Source organism: Zingiber officinale, chromosome 2A (genome assembly GCF_018446385.1).
Source record: "Zingiber officinale cultivar Zhangliang chromosome 2A, Zo_v1.1, whole genome shotgun sequence".
NCBI classification, from domain to species: domain Eukaryota; kingdom Viridiplantae; phylum Streptophyta; class Magnoliopsida; order Zingiberales; family Zingiberaceae; genus Zingiber; species Zingiber officinale.
Genome location: NC_055988.1, coordinates 15,731,544 through 15,758,801, shown reverse-complemented (window position 1 = coordinate 15,758,801; position 27,258 = coordinate 15,731,544). Strand labels below are relative to the sequence as shown.

General features: G+C 38.5%; 2 protein-coding genes across 8 annotated transcripts; one reads left to right on the top strand and one right to left on the bottom strand.

The window, feature by feature from the left end:
- Nucleotides 1-7,860: 7,860 nt before the first annotated feature.
- LOC122040826 (protein IQ-DOMAIN 10-like) lies at nt 7,861-9,696 on the top strand. Of its 7 annotated transcripts, none has more exons than XM_042600273.1 (5): nt 7,861-8,057; nt 8,269-8,349; nt 8,633-8,870; nt 8,947-9,060; nt 9,135-9,696. In XM_042600273.1, the coding sequence occupies exons 3-5, from the start codon at nt 8,754-8,756 to the stop codon at nt 9,330-9,332; spliced, it is 429 nt and encodes a 142-aa protein (XP_042456207.1). In that variant the 5' UTR covers nt 7,861-8,057; nt 8,269-8,349; nt 8,633-8,753; the 3' UTR covers nt 9,333-9,696. The 7 variants fall into 7 exon arrangements, with proteins under 7 accessions (XP_042456207.1, XP_042456205.1, XP_042456202.1 ...); XM_042600271.1 differs by having other exon boundaries at nt 8,269-8,543; XM_042600268.1 differs by adding an exon at nt 8,439-8,543 and having other exon boundaries at nt 7,861-8,349.
- A 113-nt stretch (nt 9,697-9,809) lies between these two features.
- Nucleotides 9,810-11,267, bottom strand: LOC122040825 (transcription factor PCF5-like). Its single transcript, XM_042600267.1, has one exon. It carries the CDS (start codon nt 11,183-11,185, stop codon nt 10,007-10,009), a length of 1,179 nt encoding a protein of 392 aa, XP_042456201.1. The 5' UTR covers nt 11,186-11,267; the 3' UTR covers nt 9,810-10,006.
- Nucleotides 11,268-27,258: the final 15,991 nt, after the last annotated feature.

Below are 27,258 nucleotides of genomic sequence, written 5' to 3'. Positions count from 1 at the left end.
TGCTTGAATTCCTGGATCCGCCATTACATATGACATCTATAGTATTCAACATTGGACTTGTCTATTTACTTTGTTCTATTAGTTGTTGAGTAATGACCTCCACATCCTCTACCTCTTCTTTGAAAATAACTTTGTTGATGTTGATTTCGTTGTTGGTTTCTACAATCATTGTTATTTCTATCTCCTTTGCCTCGACATTCACCTCTTCCTCATCCTCTATTACTTCTACCATTTGTTAAGTGATCTTTTGATAAAATATTCAATGTTTACTTCTCTTTTTCATATTGATTAATTTTTTTCTAATAATTCAATAATAAACTTTGTAATTCATTAATCAAAAGTAGATTTACATCATTAGCTTCTTCGATAGAGCATACAATAAAATTAAATTTTAGTGTCATAGATCGAAAAATTTTCTCAATAATGAGAACATCTGTAGGATCAGTGTCGACCATTTAGAAGGGGGTGAATAGCCTATAAGTTAGAAATTTAAAATCTCTCGCTTTCGTACATAGCAAGGAGCACACAGTTAATTAAAATAAAAACAAATAAACATAAAGAAGTAAGAGGCACAACAAATTTACTTAGTTTGCAACTGGGAAGGTTGCTAATCCAAAAAAATGGAAGCTCAACTAGAAGATCTCCTTCATGAAGGTGGAGTAATATCTTACAAACGTTGAAGCACAAAAAGAAATTAAACCAAAGATTGCATAAGTTAATATGAGTGTGTTGTTTGAACTTCAAGTATCAGGGCTCTATTTATAGCCTACTTGTCGAATCTAGCCATTTACTGATGTGGCACTTCCCGGGTGCCTGGACTCAGTCGAGTCGATCCACTCCACAATGGCTTTCTCCAATGGATCTGGACTTCCCGGGCACCTAGACCTGGTTTAGGTGCTTGGAGTTTGCTGAAGTGGACTCTCTGCTGATCCTCTTTGACAACTGCTATGCTAACGTGGCCGCCCTTCCCGGGCACCTGGAAAGGATGCAGGCGCCTGGAGTCTGGCTGCTTGGACTTGGTCCAAGCGTCTGGAAACGGTCAACTCAGAAGTTGACCATTTTCTCATCCGATCACTTGGGCAAGTTGACCGATTCTCATCTAGTTGCTTGGGTGATACTTCGACCATCTAAAGTTGAGCTCACCTAAACTCAACTCCAACATTCTCCTCGAGCAGACTTCCCCCTGGCTTCTTGTACCTTGGATGAGTCATGCATATCTTTCTCATCTACCGGTGTACTCTTTCATAGCTCATCATCCCTCGGATGTACCGATCTCATCGACTCTCTTTCCATGTCATCCTTCTCGCTTGCTACGTCTTCCACTTGACTTCTTGTGTTTCTAAGTCCCTGCACACTTAAACACAAGGCATCAAATCTGTAGAGGCTAACCTAACTCAGTTGATCACATCAAAACTAACCTGGGGTACTTATAATCTCCCCCTTTTTTATATGTGATCCTGTCCAAAAATAGCGAAGATGACAAGCTGGGGATGTGGTGGCACAATTGATGCGCTGAAGACTCCACGTAGCCCTATAAAATAAAAATTTCATTGCCGGGTCGGGAAGGGATTCCTGGCGTTGGTCCTCTAACGCTTAAGTCAGTTTCCGACGATCTCAAGAAATGGAGAACTATAGCTAAAGGATTTAGAAGATGAAGTTGCACATACTTCTCCCTGTGGATGGGAACCCCCTTTTATAGTGTCACTATAGTATTCGTGCACTCGTCCCAATGTGTATACATGTTTTCTTAAGTGCCCTAGGAAAAGACAAGACGAAAAGTGTTTCTGACGCTATTTCTTAAGCACCCATGCAATCCTCTGACGTGATAATCTGGAAGCTTCGAAAGTATGATTTACCTACTGGACATGCCCTGCTGTTAGCGGCACAAACTCCTAAAAGGATATGATAAGATATTTAGTGGGATAATGCTCGACCGACCGACGTTCACTTGGTCGGGCTTCTCCTGCTTGACAGTGTCATTAGGCCTACTGGCTCGTCCCTTTCAAAGCTTCTCAACTATCCTCAATTATCCTCATCTGACCGGGTGTGGTGCCCGATCGATGAGACTAGTGGCTGCTTATCTATCTTTGTGGTCGGAGGGCAATTTACCCGACCGAGAAAAGCTCGGCTTACTTGTCTCTCAAGCTAGTACACTCGGTAGAACCCGGTTCGCTGAGTAGTACTCGATCTGCTCGATCATAGCCAGTCTGCTCGGCAAACTTGGATACCCTGCTTATCTTTGTCTTTCATGTCAGCCGGTCTTCCTTACTTTGACCTATCTTTGGTGGGACCCCTCATCATTACCGGATCAATGTGCATCAATCCAAGTTAGGGTTAACAAACAAAAAATGATAGTTAAATTTTAAAAATTATAACATTAAATTTTACAATAAAATACATGTTTGTAAAAAATAATTGCAAACTCCCCTTCAACTTAACCCTTCTAATTTTTACCTTTTTATTACATTAAAAAAAATAAGAAAAAAGTGAAAAATAAAAAATAAAAACGATTTCTAGGGGTTGTAAATATAATATTCAAGAATATGTATTTTATCAAAATTATTTTTTCAAAAAAAAATAATTTTTAACAATTAATCCTATTTTTGATAAAAATAATTTTTTATTTTTAAAAAATCTTAAAATTTTTTGTCAATATCAAAGAGAAGAATTCTTACCATGATAAAATTTTTTAAAAATAATATTTTTATTTTAATCGGAATAAATATCTTTGAGCAAATAGTTACTTTTAAATATAAATACTTAAAAATAGATTTTGACTTTGAAAAAATCTTGATACAGAATAAATTGTTGTCTACTGGATTAATTGAATATTTTCTAGTAATATAATTTGTAGATATTTTTACAATTTAACTCTTATAATTCTTTAAATATCATTTAAGGCCTTTATAATTTCTAAAATTTAAACTATAAATAAAGTTTGAATTTTTGCATGCAGAATTTCTTTTAGCATTTCCACTTGATCTTTTAATTTTGCATTTATAGCCTTAAGTTTATCAAACTCTTCTTGTAGTCATGCATATTTCTTCTTTCATATATATATATATTTAGTCATATTTTTACAAAAACTTCTAAATAACATCTTAATTGCATCATAAAGTTGATCGGAGTATAAGAGTCGTATCTCACTTACAGTGTCGGACTTGTAGTTAATCACTTCCCCTTCATTATTGCTCTCGATGCTCATTTCGGAGCAGTTTCTAATATCTTCTTCTTGGTGACTAGCCATTAGTACTAGTCCATCGTATTATTCTATCTTGAATTCAGATGACGAGGATTTGTCCCATATCGCCTTTAAGTTCTTGTTCTTTGACCATCTTGGTCCTTTGTTTTTATCCTTTCCTTTGCCTTTTAGTTTTGGACAGTTGTCCTTAATATACCCTTTTTCTTGACAGTTGTAGCATTAAACCTTTCTCTTTCTCCAGAGAATCTTGTTGACCTATTTCTTATCAAAATTGTTAGATTTAAAGAATTTTGAAAATTTCCTTACCATATACGCTTCTTTGCTTTCGTCGACCTACGATGATTCTGAATCTAGCTCAATCTTCTTTGCTTTTAGGGCAATGTTGTCGTTTGACTTTTCTATATCTTTAAGACTTGCACATCGAGACTCATGAAGTTTGAAAGTCAAAAATAAATTTTCTAATGTACTTACTTCGATGTCTTTGGAGATATAGTAGAAGTTTACTATAGATGTCCATGTCGGTGTTCTCAAAAATGCATTTAAGGCATAACTTTATGAATCTCAATTCATTACTGTTTCTCCAAGGTTCGTGAGTCCGGTGATCAACTCCTTTATCTTTGCATGTAGATGAGCTACTGTTTCTTCCTTTTCCATCCGGAGGTTGCTGAGCTAGTTCTAGAGCAGATCTCATCTTGCGAGTTTAGCCTCCAAGGTTCCTTCGTGTAACTCCAAGAACTTCTCCTAGAACTCTTTAGTGAAGTCATAGGTGTCGATTGTTGGGATCTAGCGCGCTAAACACGCGAAAGCACAATGAAAATTAACTAGATCCTCTATCTAGCAGATCCATGCGAAGGGAAGAAACATTGCTAAAAACAATCTGTACTAAGTTACATGATAGGATTATACCCTTGATGCATGCACACGATCTCCCGATAGCTCGGATCTCAGCACGATCACACGTCCGCGCCTCTATGGTATCCACACGAACAAGCCTTGTCTTTGTTTGTCTCACAAACAAAACAAGATGGAGAGGGAAACACTTAAGGTTGTGCTAGCAACCTCAATAGGAGTTTCGGCCAGGAGAGGGAAGGAGGAAGAAGAAGAATGCTAAAGGCTTTTCACCTTCTCATCCTATTAAAAAATATCATCCAAAAGGATATATATATCCATCCCATGAATACCAAAGGTTTTGTCCTTTCATCTTCTAATCCAATGGCTCAAAATTGACCATTCAATCCAATGGTTCAATTTTGACCATTCAACTTCTTTGGTGAACTCAAGTTCACCCAATGAGTCTAACCCATTGATTCTCATGCAATTTGAAATCAACAAATCTAGTTTGAATTGAACTCAATCCAACAATTGGATTGATTGAGTTAGACTCAAATAGATTTCAAATTGCATGAGAATGATCTATTTGAGTCTAACTCAATCAATCCAATTCAGATTACACTTAATCCAATGATCCATCATATGAACACATCTCCAAACCTACTTGTTCTTTGTGTGTGACCCAATAGGTTCTCATAACGTTGGCAATGTACCCAAATCAACATTTAGATACATAAGCAATAAGTGACATCTAGCAAGCATCATTGCTACCCAAGTGACGAGAAAGTCGAGATCCGACCTAACTTGTCCGTGGTTATTATCTTGTATGACTTGGTTCATCTATGCTTGATATCTAGATTGATCGATGAGGAATAGACCGTGTCATCCTCTTATCAACCTTTGTGTTTCTTGATCTCTAAGTAGGCACACTCAATCAAATAAGTTCAATATCTCATATTAACTCATTTACGCATAACCATGCTTTCTTGTGTCCTACTAATCAAGGGGCCCACAGATATCGCTTCCCTCATATGGAAGGGATAGATCTCATCTACATCACTCACATCCCTCCGCATAATTCATTGTATACCCAGTGATCGACTTTATTGTCCACCTTGTTACAGATGACGTTTGACGATACCAAAGTATCAACTCCTTATGTAGGGAACCGTAGTGACTTCAGGTCTAAGGACTATTCATACCAATAGTCACATGAGAATATTTATGACACTCATATAACGATCCATGAAATATTCTCATGGCGGGTCATTCGGTATATATTATCTAATATATATCCATGTATCAACCTGATATCTCATATCCATGACTTGTGAGATTAAGTCATCCGTTGACCTACATGCTAGTCTCAACGCATTAGTATTGTCCTTGTATATTAATGCTTGACTAGGAATAGTTAAGAGTAGTGTTCTATGTATATCTACAATATCTCACTATCAATTCAACCAATTGATATGTTGTAGATAAGAATCTACTACCCAAGGACATTATTATACTTATTCAATCGGTACTGAATTGAAATAAATATAACTAACTTTGTCTTTTATTAGTAATGAAATATGATACAACAAGAGCCCTTTACAATCATCTCATAATTGGTACTAGGGCTAATACTAATACGATTCAGTTAACTTCTTGGGGTGGAAGTACGTTGAGCAGATGGAACTCTTCTTTGTCGTTGGCTACGAAGTCAGTATGCTCATTTTTGCTCCAAAAGTGCTCTTCTTTTTCTTCTCTGTGCTAATCTCTGAGTGCTATAAAATAATATTTTATTGCTAAAAGTATATAGTCAGTTTAAAAAAAATACCTCCATTCTCCGCTTCCATAACGCAAACTTACTCTCGAATTTTGGCAGATAAATGCTCGATCCAGCCATCATCTTCTTACTTTAGCTTGTGGTTAGTCCTTCTATAGCGGTCATGCTCTGATACGACTTGTAGGATCGGTGTCAACCGTTCAGAGGAGGGGGGGGGGGTGAATATCCTGCAAGTTAAAAATTCAAAAACTCTTCCTTTCATACTTAGCAAGGAGCACACAGTTAATTAAAATAAAAGCAATTAAACATAAAGAAGTAAGAGACAATGAATTTACTTGATTTATACTCGGGAATATTATTAATCTAAAACAGTAGAAGCTCAACTAGAAGATCTTCTTTATGAAGGTGGAGTAGCCTTTTACATAAGTTGAAAGCACAAAAAGAAATTAAACCAAAGATTACATAAGTTCATATGAGTGTGTTGTCTGAACTTTGAATACCAAGGCTCTATTTATAGCCTACTAGTCGAATCTAGTCGTTTACTGACATGGCACTTCTCAGACACCTAGACTTGGTCTGGGCGCCTAGATTTGGTCAAGTTGATCCACTATAATTATTTTCTCTAACGGTTATGGACTTCTCAAGTGCCTGGACCCTCTCCGGGCGCCTGGAGTCTGCTAACATGGACTTCGTATTGATCCTTTTCGACAATGACTATGCTGATGTGGTTGCCCTTCTCGGGCACCTGGAAAGGATCCAGGCTTGGAGTTCGGGCACCTGGACTTAGTCCAAGTACCTGGAAACGGTCAACTCATAAGTTGATTGTTTTCTCGTCCGGCCACATGAGTGATACTCCGACCATCTATAGTTGAGCTCACCTGAACCCAGCTTCGGTCTTCTCCTCGAGCAGACTTCCTCCCGGCTTCTCGTGTTTTGGATGTGCTGCGTGTGCCCTTCTCATCCACCAGTGTACTCTTTCGCAGCTCCTCATCCCTCGGATGTATCGAGCCCATCGCCTCCCTTTCCGTGCCATCTTTCTCACTCGTTGCGTCTTCCACTCGACTTCTTGTATTCCTAAGTCCCTGCACACTTAGACACAAGATATCAAATCCATAAAACCTAACTTAACTTAGTTGATCATATCAAAACTAACCCGAGTACTTATAACATCCTTTTCTTATCGTCAAGGATCCACATTTTGTTAATGATTATCTTCATTCTTGAAAAATAATCAGTAACTTATTCTATTGAATTTCATTTGGGGCATTTCAAACTCTGAATGAAGTGCTACCTCTTAGCCTGTGTCATATCTTGTACTCCTTTTTCATGGATCCCAATTATTTTTAGCGGTATCTTTGCATAAAATTATTTTCAAGATTAAGTTTGGAAAAGATAATTCTTTGATTTAAAATCCTTCAATTATGTATCTATTAACGTAACACTTTCTGTCTGTTCTGATAATTTAGAAATCATGATTGTCTAATATTTTTTTTTTTTTTTTTTTTTGAAGCTTAAGAAATTTTTCATAAATCTACTACAATAGTTATAGTGATCATCAAATCCATGAGTGACAGGTTGTATGAAAATTTTGATAGACATGTCTTTTCGAAACTTGATTTTGATATCATTATCAAGAAAAATAATTAAAAAAAGTCAAGGACAAACAAGGAAGATAAAATAAATTTTCTCAATAATTCATTGATAAACAAATAGTTGTTTATAGGCTAATACATTATTTACTCATTAATCCTCTAAACCTTTAATTATATTCTACTAACTCCTCATCATTAACCGCAAACCCTCTAATACAACCATTATTCCATTATCTCTCATCCACTCACTCAATCACTTAACTACTAAGTTAGATTAGATACATTGAACTTGGATAATTTTTATAACTGACTTTCACTCTTTCACACTTTATCAACTCACTAACTCAATAACATTTAGATTAAATTTTATCAACAATATGTTGGTTGTCGGCGGCTGAACTTTTTGACAAAATCTTTGCACCCATCGTTGGATTTCCCCTCCCACCAGCTGGGAGATGGGAAAGCGGCGCCGTCAAGATGGAAGCGAGTGAAGATCCATTGTCATTGCCTTTCCTTGTCTTCTGGCCCACGCCCTCTCCATATCTGCGTTAGTTGCTTCCACTTGAGGACTCTTAGCTGCTGCTGCTGCTTTACTGATTCCCTCACCTTCTACTGAAACCTCCTCCTCATCCTCGACCTGCCGTTCCGATATCTGAGGGTGCTCCTATTTTCACAAAGATCAATTTTCCCTGCGCTATTTTTCTGTTTATGCTCTTTGATTCTTTGTGTCTGGTGCTCTGAATCGGCCACGATCTGCCTTCTTTTAACTCTACAGTTTTGTTATCGATCAGTTTATCGTTTATACGTGATTTCATTTCTGATCTTGGTCCAATTTGAAACATTTTCTCCATCTTCCCCTATTTTTTTAGGATTGGTTGCAGTTGCAGCAGATGGGTTCTGGAGATTGGTTTAAGGCGATAATTCATAGGAAGAAAACAAAGAAAGCTCGGGTAAGTAAACATTAATGATGCATTTCGATAGATTATATCTGTAAATGAAGGTTATTATGATCGATCGATGCATATAATGATGTTAATAGGATACATCAAAGCCACAATCAAATGACTTTAAGTTGAAGAATGAAGCTAGTGATCATCCAGATGTAGCTGCTATTCGAATTCAAACTTCTTTTCGAAGACTTAGAGTACAATAAATATCCTATTACATCTTCAGTTTGGAGTTTTAGGACTTGGTTAGATAGATTAGTTATATGTCATCTTGTTTATTTCATAGGCGAGGAGAAACCTTCAGAATCTAAAAAGAATACAAAGGTTGCAGCTAGGTTTTCGCGCATCGTAAATCTGTTCAAAAGCAAGCACCCAACGCTCTGCGACATTTTCAATTGTGGAGCAAAATGCAAATGCAAATTAGAGCTCGACGAGCAAGGATGGTTGTCGAAGGCCGCATCCGGCAGAAGAAACATGAGAACCAGTTGAAGCTCGAGGCGAAACTTCAGGATTTGGAGGTCAATGTATATTTCATTTTACAAGAAGAACAGAATATTACACTTACCAAATATCGAAAAGCTGATCTGAAGTTCTGAACAGGTAGATTGGAATGGAGGCACCGAGACGAAGGAGGAAGTGATTGCAAGGATACAACGAAGGGAAGAAGCTGCGGTTAAGCGCGAACGAGCCATGACTTATGCATTCTCCCATCAGGTTTGCTGTAAGGCTCGATGCAAACTTACCATTAGCTTCACTACTAGGAATTGTGTTCCATCTGCTATGTGCAGTGGAGAGCAAGCTCAGGGATGAACCAAGGGCCATTTATGTATGAGCTAGCAAAAGGCAATTGGGAATGGAGTTGGGTAGACAAATGGATTGCAGCTCAGCCATGGGAGAGGAGGCCTTCAGCTCGATCGTCGAAGCTCGGAGGCACTGATGCAAAGATCATAAACCCTACTCGCCCGAGGAGCAAGAGTGTAAGATGAAAGCAAGAAGAGCAACCTTCTCATGGAGGAGAAATTGTCACATGACTTAATTTGTTGCAATACCACAGACCATAGCTATATAAATGATGGTTGATTGAATAAAGAGTTTGGCAGGCAGCTGTGGAGATATTTTCTTGGTGATTGCCATGTTCTATGGAGGGATGGTTTGGATGATTGAGACATATCTGTATTCATATGCAAACATGGATGGCAGGTCAGGTCTCCTTCAGACACATTGAATTCCAATCAATGGAGAATCTACCCAGATACTGAAGTTGTTACTTATTTACCTTGATCTTGAAGCTGATTAAAGAAGGAGAACTTTTGTGCAATCATGGAAGTTACAATAAACTCTATTTCTCTCTGTCTCCTTGTCAAATTCTTGATCTTGCTTATGTAAATTGTATTGCTTGCTCAACTGTTATGGAAACTTAAAGCACCAAATCTAAGGAGCCGTTTTCATGCAACAATAGAGCAAATATATCACATCACGAGTAGAAGTAGTTCGAGCAATCAGGACAGACAATGCATGGGCCTCGAAAGACCAAAATATACTACACACATACACTAGAACGAAGCAATCGACGAAAAAGATAGCAACTTTAGTAAATCGACAGGGAAGCGGCTGGAATTTACCTGCGAGATGGTGGTCTTGTTCTCTTGCTTCCCCTGCATCAATGGCGAGAAGTAGAGGGCAGCCTGTTTGAGATGCTGCCGTGCTCCTCTTCGGCCTGAATCCGCGTTGGGATGCAGAATCGCAAAATGCCAGCTTCGGAGGTGAATCCGATGGGAGAGATCGAGGAATGGAGCACCGGGTGCATCTGGAGCTCCAGTTCTGACCAATCACGGACCGAGGGCGGGTTACTGGACTGAAGGGGTTCCCTCTGAGAGAAAAGCTGGCTCTGGCCGAGCGTCGGGAGAGGCGGCGCAGGTTGCGTTGGCGGAACGGAGAAAAGAAATTCTCCGAATCCGCCGCCGCCGCTCGACTCGGGCATGTACCACGACGCCATCTGCCGGTTCTGTTCGACCCAGCCTAATGAGTGAGCGGAACCGGCGAGTAGAGAATCGTGTGCGGAAGGAGTCGGACTGTGGTGGTGGTGGTGGCTGGGCTGAGAGTGTTGAAAGATCGGATCTTGGAAGGATTGGAGAGAGAGGCGGAGGTCTTGAAGGCCCGGAGGGTAGCGTTGGCAACCAATTGCAAGAGTGCTGGAGGACGGCGAAGTAGCACTGGCGGCGGCGGCCGCCATTGGGAAGAAGGATTTGATCGTATCCGCAATCGCGTTATTGTCGAACGAAGGCGGGAGGAAACCACTGCTCCCACTGCCGTCGCCTTCGAAGCCGAAGGCAGCAGTCGCTGGGGGCTCATCGACCCCAAATCTGTTCTTGTCAGACTCCTCCGTAGGCTGCTCCGAAGCAGAGGAATCGCAGGGTTGCAGAGCAACGACGGAAAAAGATGTCGCCGCCGCGTCGACGGCGATCGGGGTGGGAGTCCACGCGGGGAGCTCCGCGAGCTGGTCGATGGCGTCCTTGGCGTTCTCGATGAGCCAATCGACGGCCTTGCTGGGGCGGTCGTAGCCAAGCCGGTCCTGCACGTCGTAGAACTGGATCGCAGTGTGGGCGGAGAGGCGGACGCGGCGGTCGCGGGGGCCCTTGGCCGTGCACACTTTGCTGTGGCGATCCTTCAGCCCGGTGGACCGCACAATGTGGCCTCCTTCGACCTCCACAATCTCCCCGCCGAAGCCCCTCAGCCTTCCCGACCTCGGGTAAGCCGGCGCCCCCTGCTGCTGCCGGCGATGACCCAGGTGGAGCTGATAGAAGCCGAGGCCTCCGCGGTGACTATGCTCGTCTCCCATTCACTCCGCATGCTCTGAAGACGAAGCCGAGGCAGTCGATTCGAAAGCCCCTACTGTTACATAAATATACATTGAATATTCTATAATTTTGTAAAAAAACAAAGGTGAAATCTGCAACCCTACTACTGTCCCACCTCATTAGAAGAAGGATAATTTCTCGTCGGATGCTTTCCAAATTTATCTCGGTGGCTTATGAGAAACTTTCATGAAATTAGATGATTACTTTCGGGATTAACTGAATTGTAAGAGTTGGATATGATAGTTAAGCTTTCTTGGTTAACAGCGAGAACAACCTTTCTGGCTTCCTGCCTGCTCCCACTAGCTACTTGTTCTGGCGGTGGATCTGTGAACATGTGGTGGTGGCGCCTCTCTCGCTCCCCTGCGAAAAGTCGAGCTTTAATTTCCATACAAGTCTCGGGATCCCATGAGCAATACCAGAACAAGAGGAACGGCCTCTGCTGACAGCGACACAATACACTGAATGCAGTACATCAGAGGACAAGAAGAATCGAACAAAGGAGGAGACACAGCAGAGGGAAATGAAAGCGCCCACTTACTCTTTCACTTCCAAGGTAATTAACTTAATTGGCGAGAAAAGAGTGAAAATTCTTCTCTTTTTTTTTAACAGGAAATTAGCGTTCTAAGAACATGAGAAGCACAAGGGTGGAAGAGAAGGAAGACAGTGAGAATTCGATTCTATCTCCCTGTATATTGTCTACCTTTATCGACTTAATTTATCTTTGGTATTAAGTATCTATCCTCGATCCTCCTAAAAATGTTTATATTCTTGGGGGAATTAATATATAATATTTCTAACTTTATTTTGATATGGTTGATAAATATTTAAATCGTGTATATTTATAACGTGTGCATCATGTGTTCAATGATTTGACATAGTATATGGATGATTAATCAGGTTCTATAACGTCGAATGATTTAGATATCTAGAGAGTGTTTGCTTTTGCGATAAGGAGCATGAAGTGGTCACATGCAGATCGGAGAGCATTAGGGTTGGTTTGGAGATTTACTATAAGTTGAATTTGGAAGGTGAAGAGAATTGGATGGAATATAGTAAAAACTAGAGATGCTAGTGCTTTTGAGTGATCAAAAGCTTAAAGTGAAGTATGGGGATTAAAATAAAATTAACCAAACCGAATTTGTTAAAATCAAACTAGTCGTCATTTTTTTTGGCCAAATAAATTGATTGATTTTTACTATTAGAATTGAATGAATTAAGTTGATATAAATCAATTAACTCGACCAAATTAATTATTTTTTAATATATATATATATATATATATATATATATATATATTAAAACTTTTTAATAAAATCTTAATGGATTTAATAAAAATATATAATTTTAATTTTAAGTGATTTTCAAAATTCATATTCAAAATTGAATTGATTTAAACAAAATAACTTTTATATAAAAAAAAAAATGAACTTCTAAATAGGCAATCAATTGTTTTGATTGAATTAAAATTTTCAAAATGAACAGAAGTTTCATTGATTCTCACATGAATAACAAAGTGATCTTCTAAACCCTGTTAATTACGCAGAATGTTAAGAAATAGACAATCAAACTCGAAGTTTGAAAATAAATGACATACCACAAATTCTTATTGATTCATAACTTTCTTTACATCAACCTAAATAATTATTTATATAGACTCCAAATCTAAGAAACAAAGAAAGGAAAGAAGATATGGCAAAAAGGAAAATTTTTAAATATACTAATAATATAAAAATAAAAAAGACAGGCATTATCAAAAATATTTTAAATACCAAGCTCTATAAAAATAATAATAAAATAAAAACTATTATTTTGTTCCAGTATCAGTATTCTTCTTATGGTGAAGAAAATTCATCCTCAAATTGTTGATTATATGATCTTCAGAAACGTTGTCGATGTGTTGCGGTCTTCTTAGTGTGATGTTATGGAAAGCTATTGAATCTATTGATTCATGCACGAATATTAGGAAATAGAAAAGTAAAATCCGTCGTTCCTCAAGTAAGAGGTGACAACTAACTTTACAAGATTAACCTCGCTTTGATACCTACTAACGTAGTGGAAAACTATTGACTCCGTTGATTTACGTATGAATATCGAAATCAATACTTCTATTCGTTATTGATTAAAAGAAGAATATAAAAAAAAAAAAAAAAACTCGTCGAGATAACGGCTAAAAAAATATTAAATCAAAACTCCTTTAAAATAGTAAACGGGCAAATATAAATATATAGACTCCAACCTTAAATATGTAAAAAGACTAAAATACTCTAAAAAAATTACTCTCCCGTGTCAAAAGAGTGGATTGGTGCATCAGAGGATGAAAATCTAGAGTGCAAGGATGGATATGGTTAAAAATACGAAGAGATGAATGGTGTGAGAGATAACAAAAGTGTTTGTAACCTTAAGATAGAGACTATTTAATGGCTTGGTTTAAAGTCTTGGAATGAGTTATGGTTTTGAAATTTGAGGGTCTAAAAGGCCCAATTATGCAGCAGGGATCCTCTAGTCCGTAAATTGTGGATCAGGAGATGGTCCACTGATGAGGATTTTTGATTTGGATGGACCCCATCTTTAAATAAGTAGGGTCCATCTAAATCAAAGATGCACATGTAGTGGACCATCCTTGATCCGTAATTTACGAATGATTTTTCTTAATTTTAAATTGCGATAGCAGTCCTGAGAATGTAAATTGTTATCATAATAATTTCAAAAACAATAATACATCATTTTAAAAAGAGAGAAAAATATTGATATGTATCTAATTATTCCAACCTCGACAACTACAACCAACTTTCTCAAGCTTTTCTCATATATCATTATTGCTTTGCCAAAAGGCCAGCTACTTTTGTGCTCTCTGACTGCAAAGCATCTGCATCTCTCATTCTCTTGTCTCTTTCTCTCCCTTCTAATTTGATGCCCACAATCACGATCATGATCCTCTTTTGCTCTGCTTAGATAAATAAAAAAACTTATACGACATTTTCATTAATCCGTAACTCTTCCCACTTTTCAAGTACCTACACTTTTTCATGGAAATCTAGCTAGCAATCATCAAAGGTAAGATTTCCCTACAGTGTTCTAAATCTCTCAGAAGATCTTGCAATGTCGATGATCTCTTAGCTTGCTTTCTCTTTTACCGGCTAATTTCCATAGCCTTTCTAATCAGAATTTTTCATGAACAAACTACAGAATTAACAGAGCACCATAAACTCTCAGATCAATTTAATTCCACCTGTTTAATCAGGTTACAGCATCGAACTGTTGTTTTTGTCCTCCCTTTGTTGCGTAGAGATCCTTCACGAAAGAGAAAAGCACAGAAAATTTGTCCATTTCATTCATACAATCATATATATATATATATATATATATATATATATATATATATATATATATATAAAGCTGTCAGTGGATCTTTGACAATCGATCAAAACTAGTCCTTTAAATAACGACGGAAGAATGCACATTTCCCAACACACATTCAGTGAATGTGGTGACTTCGTCATCAGAGGCTATGGCTCAGTGGCTCATGGAAGCAGCGATGGCCAGTGTGCTACTGGAAGCTTTAGAAAGAATTATTGGACCAAAAACACAGAGCCAAAGCCTCTTTAATTTGCCACCTTCTTCTTTGTCTTTACAGTTAGTTCTACATGTAGATGCAGGCCTGTTGGGTACCTCTCCCAATCAATGTCACTTCCTTCCTATTTTGATTAGCGAAGCAGATGAGGCTAGCTCCAGCTACAACGTAACATGCGTAATGATTACATGTTGCACACAGCAGAATCAGTACTGCAATTAATCTATGATAAAAATAGAATGATGATGACGATGTTCCTGGCCACCTGCTTGAACGTTTCCCTTGTCAATTCTTTCACTTTGAGCTCCTCGAGAGAGTTTGAAGTAGCATTTCAGACTTCATTCATTGTCGATATTCGTCGGAGACTGGCTAGCTAGTTCTGTCAAACACCATCTTAAGGGAGTGTGATTGCTTTTGGACCTTTAGTGGCAATCTTCTATCGTAATTCGCTCGAGATGTCCAAGATAGATTGTGACAAAAAGAAAAACACTAGGAAAGTGACTCACTCCACTAATGTTCTTTTGGTGAATGATAATCATGCTTTTAATTATGTGTTAAACAAAATATTTAAATTAAGTTTGTCGGTATTATTGATGTGTGTATAAAGTTTATAAGGATTTGATAAGATGCGCATAAAACTCGTGAAGTTTGTGACTTGAGGAGATTGAATCATGATTATTAACTTGGCATGTTATACGGGGTTTTGTGAGTGACCACAAAGGTAAGTTGTAGTCGAGAGTCAAGTTGATAAGGCAGTAAAAGTCAATATGAGGTGGTAGTCAAAATCAGAAAGTACAGCAGGTCTCCCAGCATAACCCGGGCGATCTTAGAGCCAGTCGAGCATACGAGATTTAGCTTCCCACTTCTCCTGTTCAAATTTTTCAGCATACAACTTGTCGGGCTACAGAGTCGACTGGGCATACGGAGCTTAGCTCTCCACTTCTATTGTACAAGTTCCTCATCATATAGCCGGTCAGGCCATAAAGCAGACAGAACATACGAGACTTAACTTTTCACTTCTCTAGTGCAAGTACTCTCTCAACATACATCCGCCCGAACCCAGAGTTGGTTAGATCTCCAGACTCAGTTCCTCATCTCTTCGAGATGCGGCTCCCAGTCTACATCCACCCGACCACATAGCCAATCGGACCTACGAGAATCAGCTCACTGCTCTTCATATGGGCATGGTTCTCAGCTTAAACTTAGTTGACTCTAGGCTAATCGGATTCCCTCTAAGAGACAATATTATCAAAAAATTATAACAACCTGTCAAAGAATATTCTACTACTAACATATATACACATTGAAGCCTTCTCCTGCCTATAAGAAGATTGTCGTACATCCTCCACTACTCGACCTATGTTGACATCTGACATTCTTTGCAGCCTCATTAATACAGAGGTTGTGAAAAACAGTATAAAAAGGGGTCCTCTTCGTTGGACAAGTACACGTGTGCACACACGTATCCATACTACTGTTCTATTGTTCATCTTCTTCTGCATTTCCAGTTGGGTACTATTCTGACTTGAACATCAGAGTGTCTGCACCAGGAACCCCCTCCCTAGTTCTCTTTCTAACGTTCTCGTTGGCTCTGTCTATGACATGCATAAGTCTGCAGCTCATAGCTCCAGATTTGTCCACATCATTTGGTTCTCCATCTCTTCATCGTCAATATTAGAGCCACTTAGTCAACATGTCAACTCTCTCACTTTCAGATAAGATCGACATGACTAAATTAGTTTGGTTCGATGGTTCGATGGTTCAAAGGTCCAGTGGAGATGGACGAAGAATGACATTATACACCCAAGAGATGATAGAACGAAGAGGATAGAAAAAGCTTAGCAACTTTGATGGTAGTTGCAATTGATTATGTTTAACCTAATCACATTGTTTGTGTTGACGATAAAATTCATACATTTTATTAATGATAATATGTGGTATATAAATACCATTACAAAAGTGAAAAATAGAAAAACACATAAAATAGAAAAACATATAAAATACTATAAAACAAATAAATATTTAATAATAATAATTATTCTCTAATAATTAGAAAACAAATAAGTATTTCCTAATAATAATTATTCTCCAATAATTAGGAAACAAATAAGTATTTACTAATATAATTATTTCCTAATACACCCCCTTAAGGTGGTGTCCCAGAAATGATATCAATCTTGCTGCAAATAGCAAACAACCGAGGTCCAGAAAGTGACTTGGTAAGTGCATCAGCCAACTGATCCTCAGTAAGAATATGAGTAACTCGTAGTTCGGAGGCATGCATCAGATCACGAACAAAGTGATAGTCAATAGCCAGATGCTTCATCCGAGAGTGAAAAAGAGGATTAACTGAAAGATAGGTGACACCCAAATTATCAGTGAAGAGCACAGCAGGCATGGTAACCGGAAGAAGCAGGTCTGTCAGAGTGACTTAATCCATTAGATCTCAGATGTCGCAGAGGAAATGGCGCGATATTCAGCCTCAGTTGAAGAGCGCACAACCGTGCGCTGTTTGGTAGATTTCTAGGAAACCAGATTAGCACCCAGAAAAATAATAAATGCACCCATAGAACACCGATTATCTGGATCTCCTGCCCAATCTGCATCGGAGAAACCATGAAGAGTAAGAGGTGTATCCACAAGAAGACGAATGTCAAGATCCCTAATTCCACTGAGATATCAAAGTAGATACTTCACAGCGCCCCAATGCATCTCTGAAGGAGCATGTATAAACTGTGAGAGCTTATTGACTGCAAAGGAAATATCAGGACGAGTCATACGGAGATGTTGTAAGATCTCAACCACTTGTAGTCGCATCAAAAAATGAAGACCCATCATGTAGAGTAAGACAAGAGCCAACAGTAATAGGAGTGGAGATCGGCTTGGAGTCAAGCATGTGGTGTTTGGAGAGAAGATCAATGACATACTTTTGCTGAGACAAGAGAAGACCATTTGAGGTTGGGTGAACCTCAACACCGCAGAAGAGGGTAAGAGTCTCAAGATCCTTAATCACAAATTTTGCATGAAGTTTACATACTATGACATCAACAGAAGAAGCATCACTCCCTGTAATGATTAGATCATCAACATATGTATGGAAATAGATAAGAGTACCATTATGAAAATAAACAAATAAGAAGGTATCCGCCCGAGATATGACAAAGCCATGAGAGACCAAGAAAGTGCGAAGTTCCAAATACCATGCGCGCGGAGCCTGCTTCAGGCCATAAAGCACCTTATGCAAATGACACACATGATCTGGAAACTCAGCACTGTGCATACCCGAAGGTTACACCATAAAAACCTCCTCTTCAAGGCAACCATTAAGAAACACATTATTGACATCAAGTTGGCAAAGGCATCACCCCCGATTCATAGCCAGACTAAGAACAATGCACATTGTTACTGGATTAATAATAGAGTTGAATGTATCATGAAAGTCAACATCAGAACGCTGATGAAAACCTTTAGCAACAAAGTGAGCCTTATATCAATCAATTGAACCATCAGAATTACGCTTAATGCGAAACACCCACCTGTTACTCACAAGATTTTGGTCTAACAAAGGTGGGACAAAAGTCCAAGTCTAATTACGGAGAAGTGCATCATACTCTTCGTGCATGGCTTGCACCCAATTCGAATCTTTGAGCATCTGCGTGACAGAGGAGGGTTCACAGGATTGTGGAAGGCTGGTATGAAGAAAATACTTTGAATTGGGTTTGTAGATGGTATTTTTGGAGAGAGTTTGCATGGGATGTTGGTTTTGAGAAGCAAGATGGGGATAGAGAGGCGGTGAGCTAGAGGGGCGGTCGCCACCAGGCAGCGTGGACGGCCTGACAACAAGAGGTGGTTATGACGGCGACGATGACAGCGATGAAGAAGTCGGTTGTGGGCAGCTACGGCTAGAGGCAGATTGTCGAACCGGTGTCGGAGGATCCCACGAGAGGACTGGTGCAACAGAGAGCTTAGAATCAATGTATATTACTGTGGAATTCAAGAAGGAGGTGATGACAAATGGAAAAATATACTCCACAAACTTAACATGACGAGATATAAAAACTCTTTTGAGAGTGACATCATAGCACAGGAAGGCACTCTGGGTGAGAGAATAGCTAAGGAAGACACAAGAGGTTGACTTGGGATCAAGCTTGTGGTGATATTAGGGGCGCAGACACGGAAAGCATAGACACCCGAACACTTGAAGCTTAGAAAGATCAGGAATGGTGGTGAATAATTTTTCAAAAGAGGACATGTGGGAAAGACCAACCTTATGCATGCGGTTAATCAAATAGACTACCGCAGCAAAGGCATATGGCCAGAAAGTGAGTGGAATAGACTCTTTCTGCAAGTTCATGTCGTCCCTATTACCTTTGATGAGCTATTCGAGCAGCTCCTCAACTATCCGAATAGAAGAGACGTGAACTGTAAGCGCCGGGCAGAATAATTGGAGGTGGTGAGCTTCAACAGTGCTTGAGCATTGACATTGAGAACCACAAGGGTGGAAGGTAAATCAGGAGTATTTGTGAGAGATAGCCTGCGAGTGATGTCGTCGGCGACAACCATTGTAGAAGGCGGCTAGTGGATATTGTGGAGAAAAGAAAAAAAAAATTGTTGTTAAGCTTAGCGCTCTGATACAATGTTGATGATAAAATTCATACACTTTATTAATGATAATATGTGGTATATAAATACCATTACAAACTGAGAAATAGGAAAACATATAATATAGGAAAACATATAAAATACTATAAAATAAATAAATGTTTCCAATAATAATTATTCTCTAATAATTAGGAAATAAATAAGTATTTCCTAATAATAATTAATTTCTAATAACTAGGAAACAAATAAGTATTTAATAATAATAATTATTTCCTAATAGTTTGGTTTGACCTTCCACAAGACTTAATAAGGGCTTACTCGACCGACAAACTTGATGATCCAAGATGAGTAGTTGAGCCAGCCCAATCGGTTTAGTCTCTCTAACCTATCCACTTGATTTGTGCCTTTAAATTGCCTGACCCGATCCGATCAACTTACTAGACTCAGTTGGGTTAGATAATTTTGTAGGACTAACCAAATGTGCATTTGAAGATATAATAAATTACAAGCGGTGGGCTTTGACTTAAAAAATAAAGGAATAGGTTGCCTCGGGTAATGGTGTAACGGAAGTGTGCTCTGATAGATCATCTATTGTGATTGTTTCTTCATTTATCTATAGAATCGAGATACGCTAGAGGGGGGGGGGATAAATAGCCCTTGTAACTTTTTCATACTTTTTGGAAAATAGAGAATAACATAGCGGAAAGAAGGAAAAGAAAAACAAGGCTAACAAGACCAAGTTTTACTTGGTTCGGAGCCTGTGACAACTCCTACTCCAAGGCTCACGATCGTTGATCGCTTTCGTTGGGCAATCACTATAATTTCAGAAAAACTTTACAAATTGTGGAATTACAAGTGCAAAACTTAATTACATAAATTTAAAATTATACCGACAACGTGGAATTCTGAAATTAGAGCTTTCAGTCATCAGAACAATGTTACGGCTTCATCGGATCATCTTTAGAGTAGCACGCAAGAGAAAGATTGTGAAGATGAGTTGTATTGAAGCATCTGCTCTGTTGGTGCAGGTTGTACTAATAATCTGATTTTGATGTATAACAAATAGATTAAAGTTAGATGTAATGTTTATCTAACCTTTTCTACCAAGTGTACAATAGTTAACTGGTCAGAGAGACCTAATACCAGGCTGAAATCCAGCTAGCTCCGTGGGCCTAATAACTGGTGGGAAGTTCAGATAGGTCTGCAGGACCTGATATCTAGCATGAAGTCTGGTTGGATCCGCGGGACCTGACAACCGACCGAAGTACAGTTGGGTTAGCGGACATGATAACTAGCAGAAAGACATGGTGGGTCAGAGGCAAGTCAAGTGACTACAAGTGATAAGTAAAGGTAAGCAACTGGAGGAGAGTTCCAGTGAGGACATGTTCTCCATTAAGCGTCGAGCAAACTTAGATCTATTTGGGAAACCTAAGTTAAGATCTTGACTAGGTCTTGATCTCGTGGAGACAAGATCTAATTAATACTCATATTTTATCATGTTACGCTAACTCTGTTTTGCAGGGTAAAATCTATTTTTTGATTGTCTGGACTAACCTTTTCTTGCAGGTGGAAGTTGATGAAGAAAAGGGTTCGGGCGCCTAGAGCGGGCATGTCCAGTGGGTGCTGAGGGGGTCCAAGCGATCCGGGTACTTGGAACAGAAAAATCATCCACAAGTTGATGTGGAGTGCGTTGATTGACCGACCCATATGGTTCAAGCGCTTGGAGGAGGTTCCAGGCGCCTGGAATGGACCTATTTAAAGGCCTTCGACCCGGAGCTGCAAAAGAACAACTACAACAACCTTCTCTTTTGCTCGGTGCTTTGAAAAGGCTCTCGCAATGGTACTACGCTCCACCAACAACCGAACTTCAGCTTTAATTAGTTTTTTATTGTCGGTATTTTTTATATATAGTTCTTGTACTTGCAATTTGTAACCATTTCGAACTATTAGTGGATTACCTAACAAAAGCACTCGACGAGTGTAGACCTTGGAGTAGGAGTCGTCGAAGGCTCCGAACCAAGTAAAAATTTGGTCGTGTTAGCATTGATTCTTATTCCTCCTCTGCATATCTGTTTTAAATCGAATTTTTGGCGATCATTATTCACCCCCGTTCTTTCCGATGATACATGCTCGTGGTCTCCTTTTATGGACTATTGAAAACGCCTTCAACCCCATTGAAGGCTCCTCCAGCTCGGATTTTTATCCCCAAATCTGTGGTATTGATAAGCTCTGCTTTCTACGAACTTCATCCGTTCGAAAGCGCCTTCGTGCCTCTCCACGCGGGCTTTCATCCAAGCGTCTCGAGGTGCCTCCAATAGCCCCGGAGGCACCTTGAATATTGTTTATCCGAACCTTTTATGTGATTTTCACTTCTTGCCAGATACGTTAGTCCAAAATGCCAAACATATCCTGTAAAATAAAGTTAGCACAATAAAATATGAATAATAAATTATTTGACAGTTTCTGGACTGTCTGGTTCTAACTTTTAGATTTTTCGGAAATCCTAGGTCGAACTGATGTCTATTGTTCCCTCAACGGGGAATGCATCCTCACCTACTCTTCTCAGGAGAGTTTACCTTTTGTCAAACCAGTCCCTTAGATCGACTGGACTTTTGTTCAGCGTCCGAGGCTTCGAAACTTCATGCTAGAGTCTGCTCCATGATCTGTCCAGTCTTCCACCTAGTATATATCCGCGACCCCCAGGATTTTCACTAGAGTCCTCGACTCTAGGATTTTTCCCAAAATTCTCGATTCGCCAAGACTTCGCCCAATTCCCCGGACTAGAACTTCGTTGTCTAACTGCAGCTAAGACTTTCCACCTGCTTAGAATCCACTAAAATTTTTACTTATGATAACTTAGGATTTTACTGTAGGTTTAGTTACACTTGTTAGATAACAAGGCAACTTAAATTTGAACTTTTTACTATTATTAAAATATAAATTTGATCATTTAGTGCTTCTTATATCAATATTATCTGAATAGTCGATGAAAAATTTTTATAGGACTGGAATGGAATGATTATTCCAAAATTAGTCAACGTAGGAAAAAAAGAATAGTTGTTCCACACCACTCGAGTTTAAAGAAAACCTTGCGAGGGAAACCGGACAGAGCATCTGCCGCTATATAATGCAACCTTGTGGTATGAGCTCACATATACTTTAAACAGCCACACAATGAGGGCAACTGCGTTCCTTAAGTTGTTATTGTGCTTGCTTCTTATCTCGTCCAGCTCCGTCGGCAGCTCGGAAGCCCGGCTACTAGTGCCACACGGTTCGGTTGCGTATTTTCCGACGACCACCGCTGCAGGAGGAGCAGAGCAGACGGCGGGAGAAATTAACTACGAGGACTCCAAGAGGCTGAGCCCCGGCGGTCCAGATCCTCAGCATCATTGAACGCCCCTTATTTTTCAAGGCTTTGCATATTGTTCTTAATCTGAAGTTACCGAATTGGTCGATTGTTTCTCTTGTAGCCCGTCTTGTACTTCAGAACTTGGATCATATTATTCTCCTCGACGCCAAGATAAAGCTCCATCTATAATAGAATAGATATGGAAGTGCGTTTCTCTTTTGCCTGATAGTGCAGTTTGGTGTGCTTTGATTGATTAGGAGTAACGAATCTCCTTTAAACGACTGAAAACTATTTAAGAAAAGGTCATTTGATCAACACAGAATTAATAATATACGTTAACTGGCCCAGAGAGTTCTCTGTGGATAAATAAACCTCCACTCAACGTAGACGAATTAATTTGTAGTTTCTGAAAGGTGCAATTGGTGAGAGATTGTCCTAAAAGTTTTAAGTGCTCTTGAAAGCTTAACTTTGAGCACTATAATCATTCCGTTGAAGCATGATTAGTGTGTATATTATATATGTAGATCGAGTGAACAGCCTGATCAACTGTGAGGGTTATAGACATGAAAATTTTGCTAGTATTTAAGTTTAAGAATGTTAAATTAAAAGGATAAGTTTTTTCTTTCTGCATGGACACCGTTTGTATTTGTTTATCATTTGGTCTCTTCCATAGCATGGAGCGTTATATTACTTCAGTGTTTGAGTGGCCTATTATTATAAGAATCCTGAATTTAATTTTATAGATTTTGAATATTTTGCTAAAATCGGATAGAATAATGATTATTTTGTGTACTATATTGATCAATATTTCGTTGATTGGAAGACAAATATCAAGAATAATCTTTGGATCTTTCTGTATCATTTGTGTAACAATAGAACACTCTTTTTGAGCAGGCCAAACTCACAACATAAACATACCAAAAAAAAACCAGAGTAAAAGATAATTAAGCCTTGCAAATTCTTAGACTATTCTCTATATGTGAATGAAAAGATAAGTAAATGTTGACCCCATTCTTTGATCCTATCTGAGAACGTTGACAAACAAACTATCGATGAGTTGGTGGAAATGCTAATTTGGTCGTCAATCGCCTAGCAACAACGAGTATTGGTGGGAAGATTTGTGAGAGTCTGAACTGAAAAAGATGAAAGAAAGAGGGTTAGAATGCTAACCAAGGAATTCCTTGGCGCAGCCACTCCGATGCTCAATTAAATTTTTGACGGAGGGGTCAAAAGAAGAACAAAGAGGTGTTTAGGATTTTGGATGTGCATGTGTACGTGTACATGAGCCCATAGGGCGGGCTACTTTTTAAAAAGTGATGACTAATTCTGATGTATTATTTATTTATTGAAATAGTCTGAAATTCTGAGATCCACACGATCGCTATCTTCTTGAAATAGTTTAAAATCTCAAGATCCATGTGATCGTTGTCTTCTTCTTGAAATAGTCTGAAATCTCGAGATCCACATGATTGTTATCTTCTTGAAATAAACTGGAGTGTCATGGAGTCGGCGGGGAGCTGTCGAGTCTAGAGGTGGCTTGGAAACATTCAACCTGGGATCACAAGAATGTCATGAAGTTGAGGTACCGCCAAGTTAGGAGCAACTCGGGGATGAACAACCCGAGGTCGAGAGCATCATGGAGTTGGGGGCTATTGGTATTTGAGATCGTACGGAATCAGAAAGCGACTCAGCTCTTCCTCTACTCTTCTTGCCACCTCAACAAGATTGTTGACCTTCTTATCTATACGATGCCTTCTAATTACCTCCTGGATGAGTACACAAAACTCAAAAGGGATTTTTTTAGGAGAATACTCTTTTTCTCTTAGAGCGATACGGTAGCAGTTGTATCCAACCCAAACTAAAAGGAGAGCTATCATGTCTGGCTCAAACTTATGGGCTCGTACTAAATAGATGGGTCATGCCTACACTGGCCTGACTTGTCTCAAGTGAGACACGACCCGAGTGCATGTTTGGTCAAGCATTACCTGTGCGCTAACTTAGGCACAAGTCTTGCCCAAGACAAATGTTCTGACTCCAGAGATTTCCCCTAGCATTAAAATTTAAATGGATGTTTTGGCCAAAATTCTTCCAATTGTTAAAAAGAAAATAGCTAATTAATTTAGATAAGTATTTTGGTCAAATATTCCTAAATTACAAAAGAAAACCCCATAAAATATTTTAAATTTATTTGTAAATACCCTTTCCAACTTACTCTCATCTCAAATTAACACTCTCACACTCTAATACACTTTCTCCATTATCCTAAGCGAGAATCACTAGTGAAATTTGCTCGAGTTTGAATTGGATTTGGACAATTTTCCAAGATTGTATTTTTTTTTCTCTCCACAGATCTAATTGAAAAAGTAATGTATTTAAGATGTTTTTGCTATCACTCTCATTCTTGTTTGCTGTTCCAGAACTAGCAAAAATTGATGATACTTTGCTTCTACTCTTATTCTTGTTTTGCAGAATACTATAGTTGGCCTTACGAACGAGCTTATCAGTGAAGGATAGATATTTCTACGAAAGGAAGATGGAAGTGTAAGAAATTTGATAGGGAGAAATGAAGTGAATGATCAATGAATAACTGCCCCATATCATAGATGAAGGAAGATTAATCAAGGAACAGAGTATATTTAGAGGATGAAGAAGATTAAGCAAGCTTTTTTGGTTTTTACTAGCATATGTAAAATAATACATGGTCTTCTCCTTTTATATCCTTTTGAATTGCTTGTAACACACATCAACATTAAAGAAGACATTAAAGACAATTTTAATTTGTGACTCTTTGAAAACCAAAATTATTGTAGGAAATGAAGAGTTTTATTGGGAAGTTATATTGTCACTTAATCTTCAACGTGCAAGGAAGATGAAGATGAAGAGGGTTTTTTTTACTCCTAGAGCTGTAATATTTTTTGAAAATATAGATCCTCCGAGTGACTTTGTGAAAACATCAGCAACTAGCTTATTGCTAGGACAATATTCAAGATTGATTTCACCTTCATCAACAAGTTCTCTTAAGAAATGAAATCGCAAGCGAATGTGCTTTGTTCTTCCATGCAGTATTGGATTCTTTGAGACAGAAATTGCAGAACTGTTATCACAATATAATATTGTTGGATCTTTTTGTTTGCATTTTAAATTTTCAAGAACTCCTCTTAACCATAAAGCCTGACATCCAGCTGAAGAAGCTGCTATATATTCTGCTTCAGTAGTTAAAAGTGCTACAATTTGTTACTTCTTTGAACACCAAGAGATTACCCCACTTCCAAGGTTAAAAATATAGCTAGAGATACTTCTAGAATCATCAATACTTCCTCCAAGATCACTATTTGTATAACTAACAAGTTTGATAGACACTTGTGTTTTGTAAAAAATTCCATAATCAATTGTTCCTTTAATATATTGTAGAACTCTTTTTGCAGCTTCTTAATGGTTTGAATAAGGTTTTTCCATAAATCTGCTAATCAAACATACTGTGTACATGATATCAGGTCTAGTGGCAGTAAGATACATCAGGTTCCCAACTAAGCTATGAAATATTGTTGAATGCACCATCTTTCCTTCACCAATCTTACTTAGTTTCAGACCTGTGATGCAAGGAGTTGAGACTGGGTTTGTATGTTCCATCTTGAACCTTTTAAGAATTTGAGTTGCATAGTATTCTTATGAGATAAAAGTTCCTTCTCTCGATTGTTGAACACTAATGCCCAAAAGTAATGCAACTCACCCAAATATGTCATTTCGAACTCTCTCATCATAGAGTTTTAAATTTTGTCAATATCTCCTGATTATTTCCGGTAAAAATAAGGTCATCAACATAAAGACTCACAAGTATAAAGTCACCTTCAGAATTTTGTTTGATAAAAAGTGTATGTTCAAAAGGACATCTTTAAAAATCATATTTAATAAAATAATCATTAATTCAGTCATACCATGCACAAGGTAATTACTTCAAACCATAGAGAGCCTTTCTGAGCTTATATACTTTGTCCTTATCACCTATTTTCACAAAATCAGGGGGTTGTTCTATATAAATTTCTTCTTGAAGAAAACCATTTAAAAAAGCTGATTTGATGTCCATTTGAAATAATTTCCAATCCTTTTGAGCAGTAAGTGCAATTAATCGAATTGTATCAAGTCTAGAAACAGGAGCAAATACTTCATTGAAATCTTCACCTTCTTTCTGTTTTTATCCCTTTGCAACCAATCTTGCATTGTATTTATTAATGGAGCCATCTGGATTTGTTTTAGTCATGAAGATCCATTTCACACCAATCGGATATTTGTATGGTGGCAAAGTAGTGAGCTCTCATGTACCACTTTTCTCAATGGAGCTTATCTCTTCATTCATGGCATGCACCCATTTCTTTTCTTTTGATGCTTCTCCATATGTGATTTGATCTTCTCCTACAAAGAAATCAAAATAGACTTGATCTGTCATATTTACCTCTTCAGTCACATCATAAATATCTCTCAAACTTCTTATTCTTCTTTGTGATGGTGGTGGAGACATGTTTATTTCAGAAATA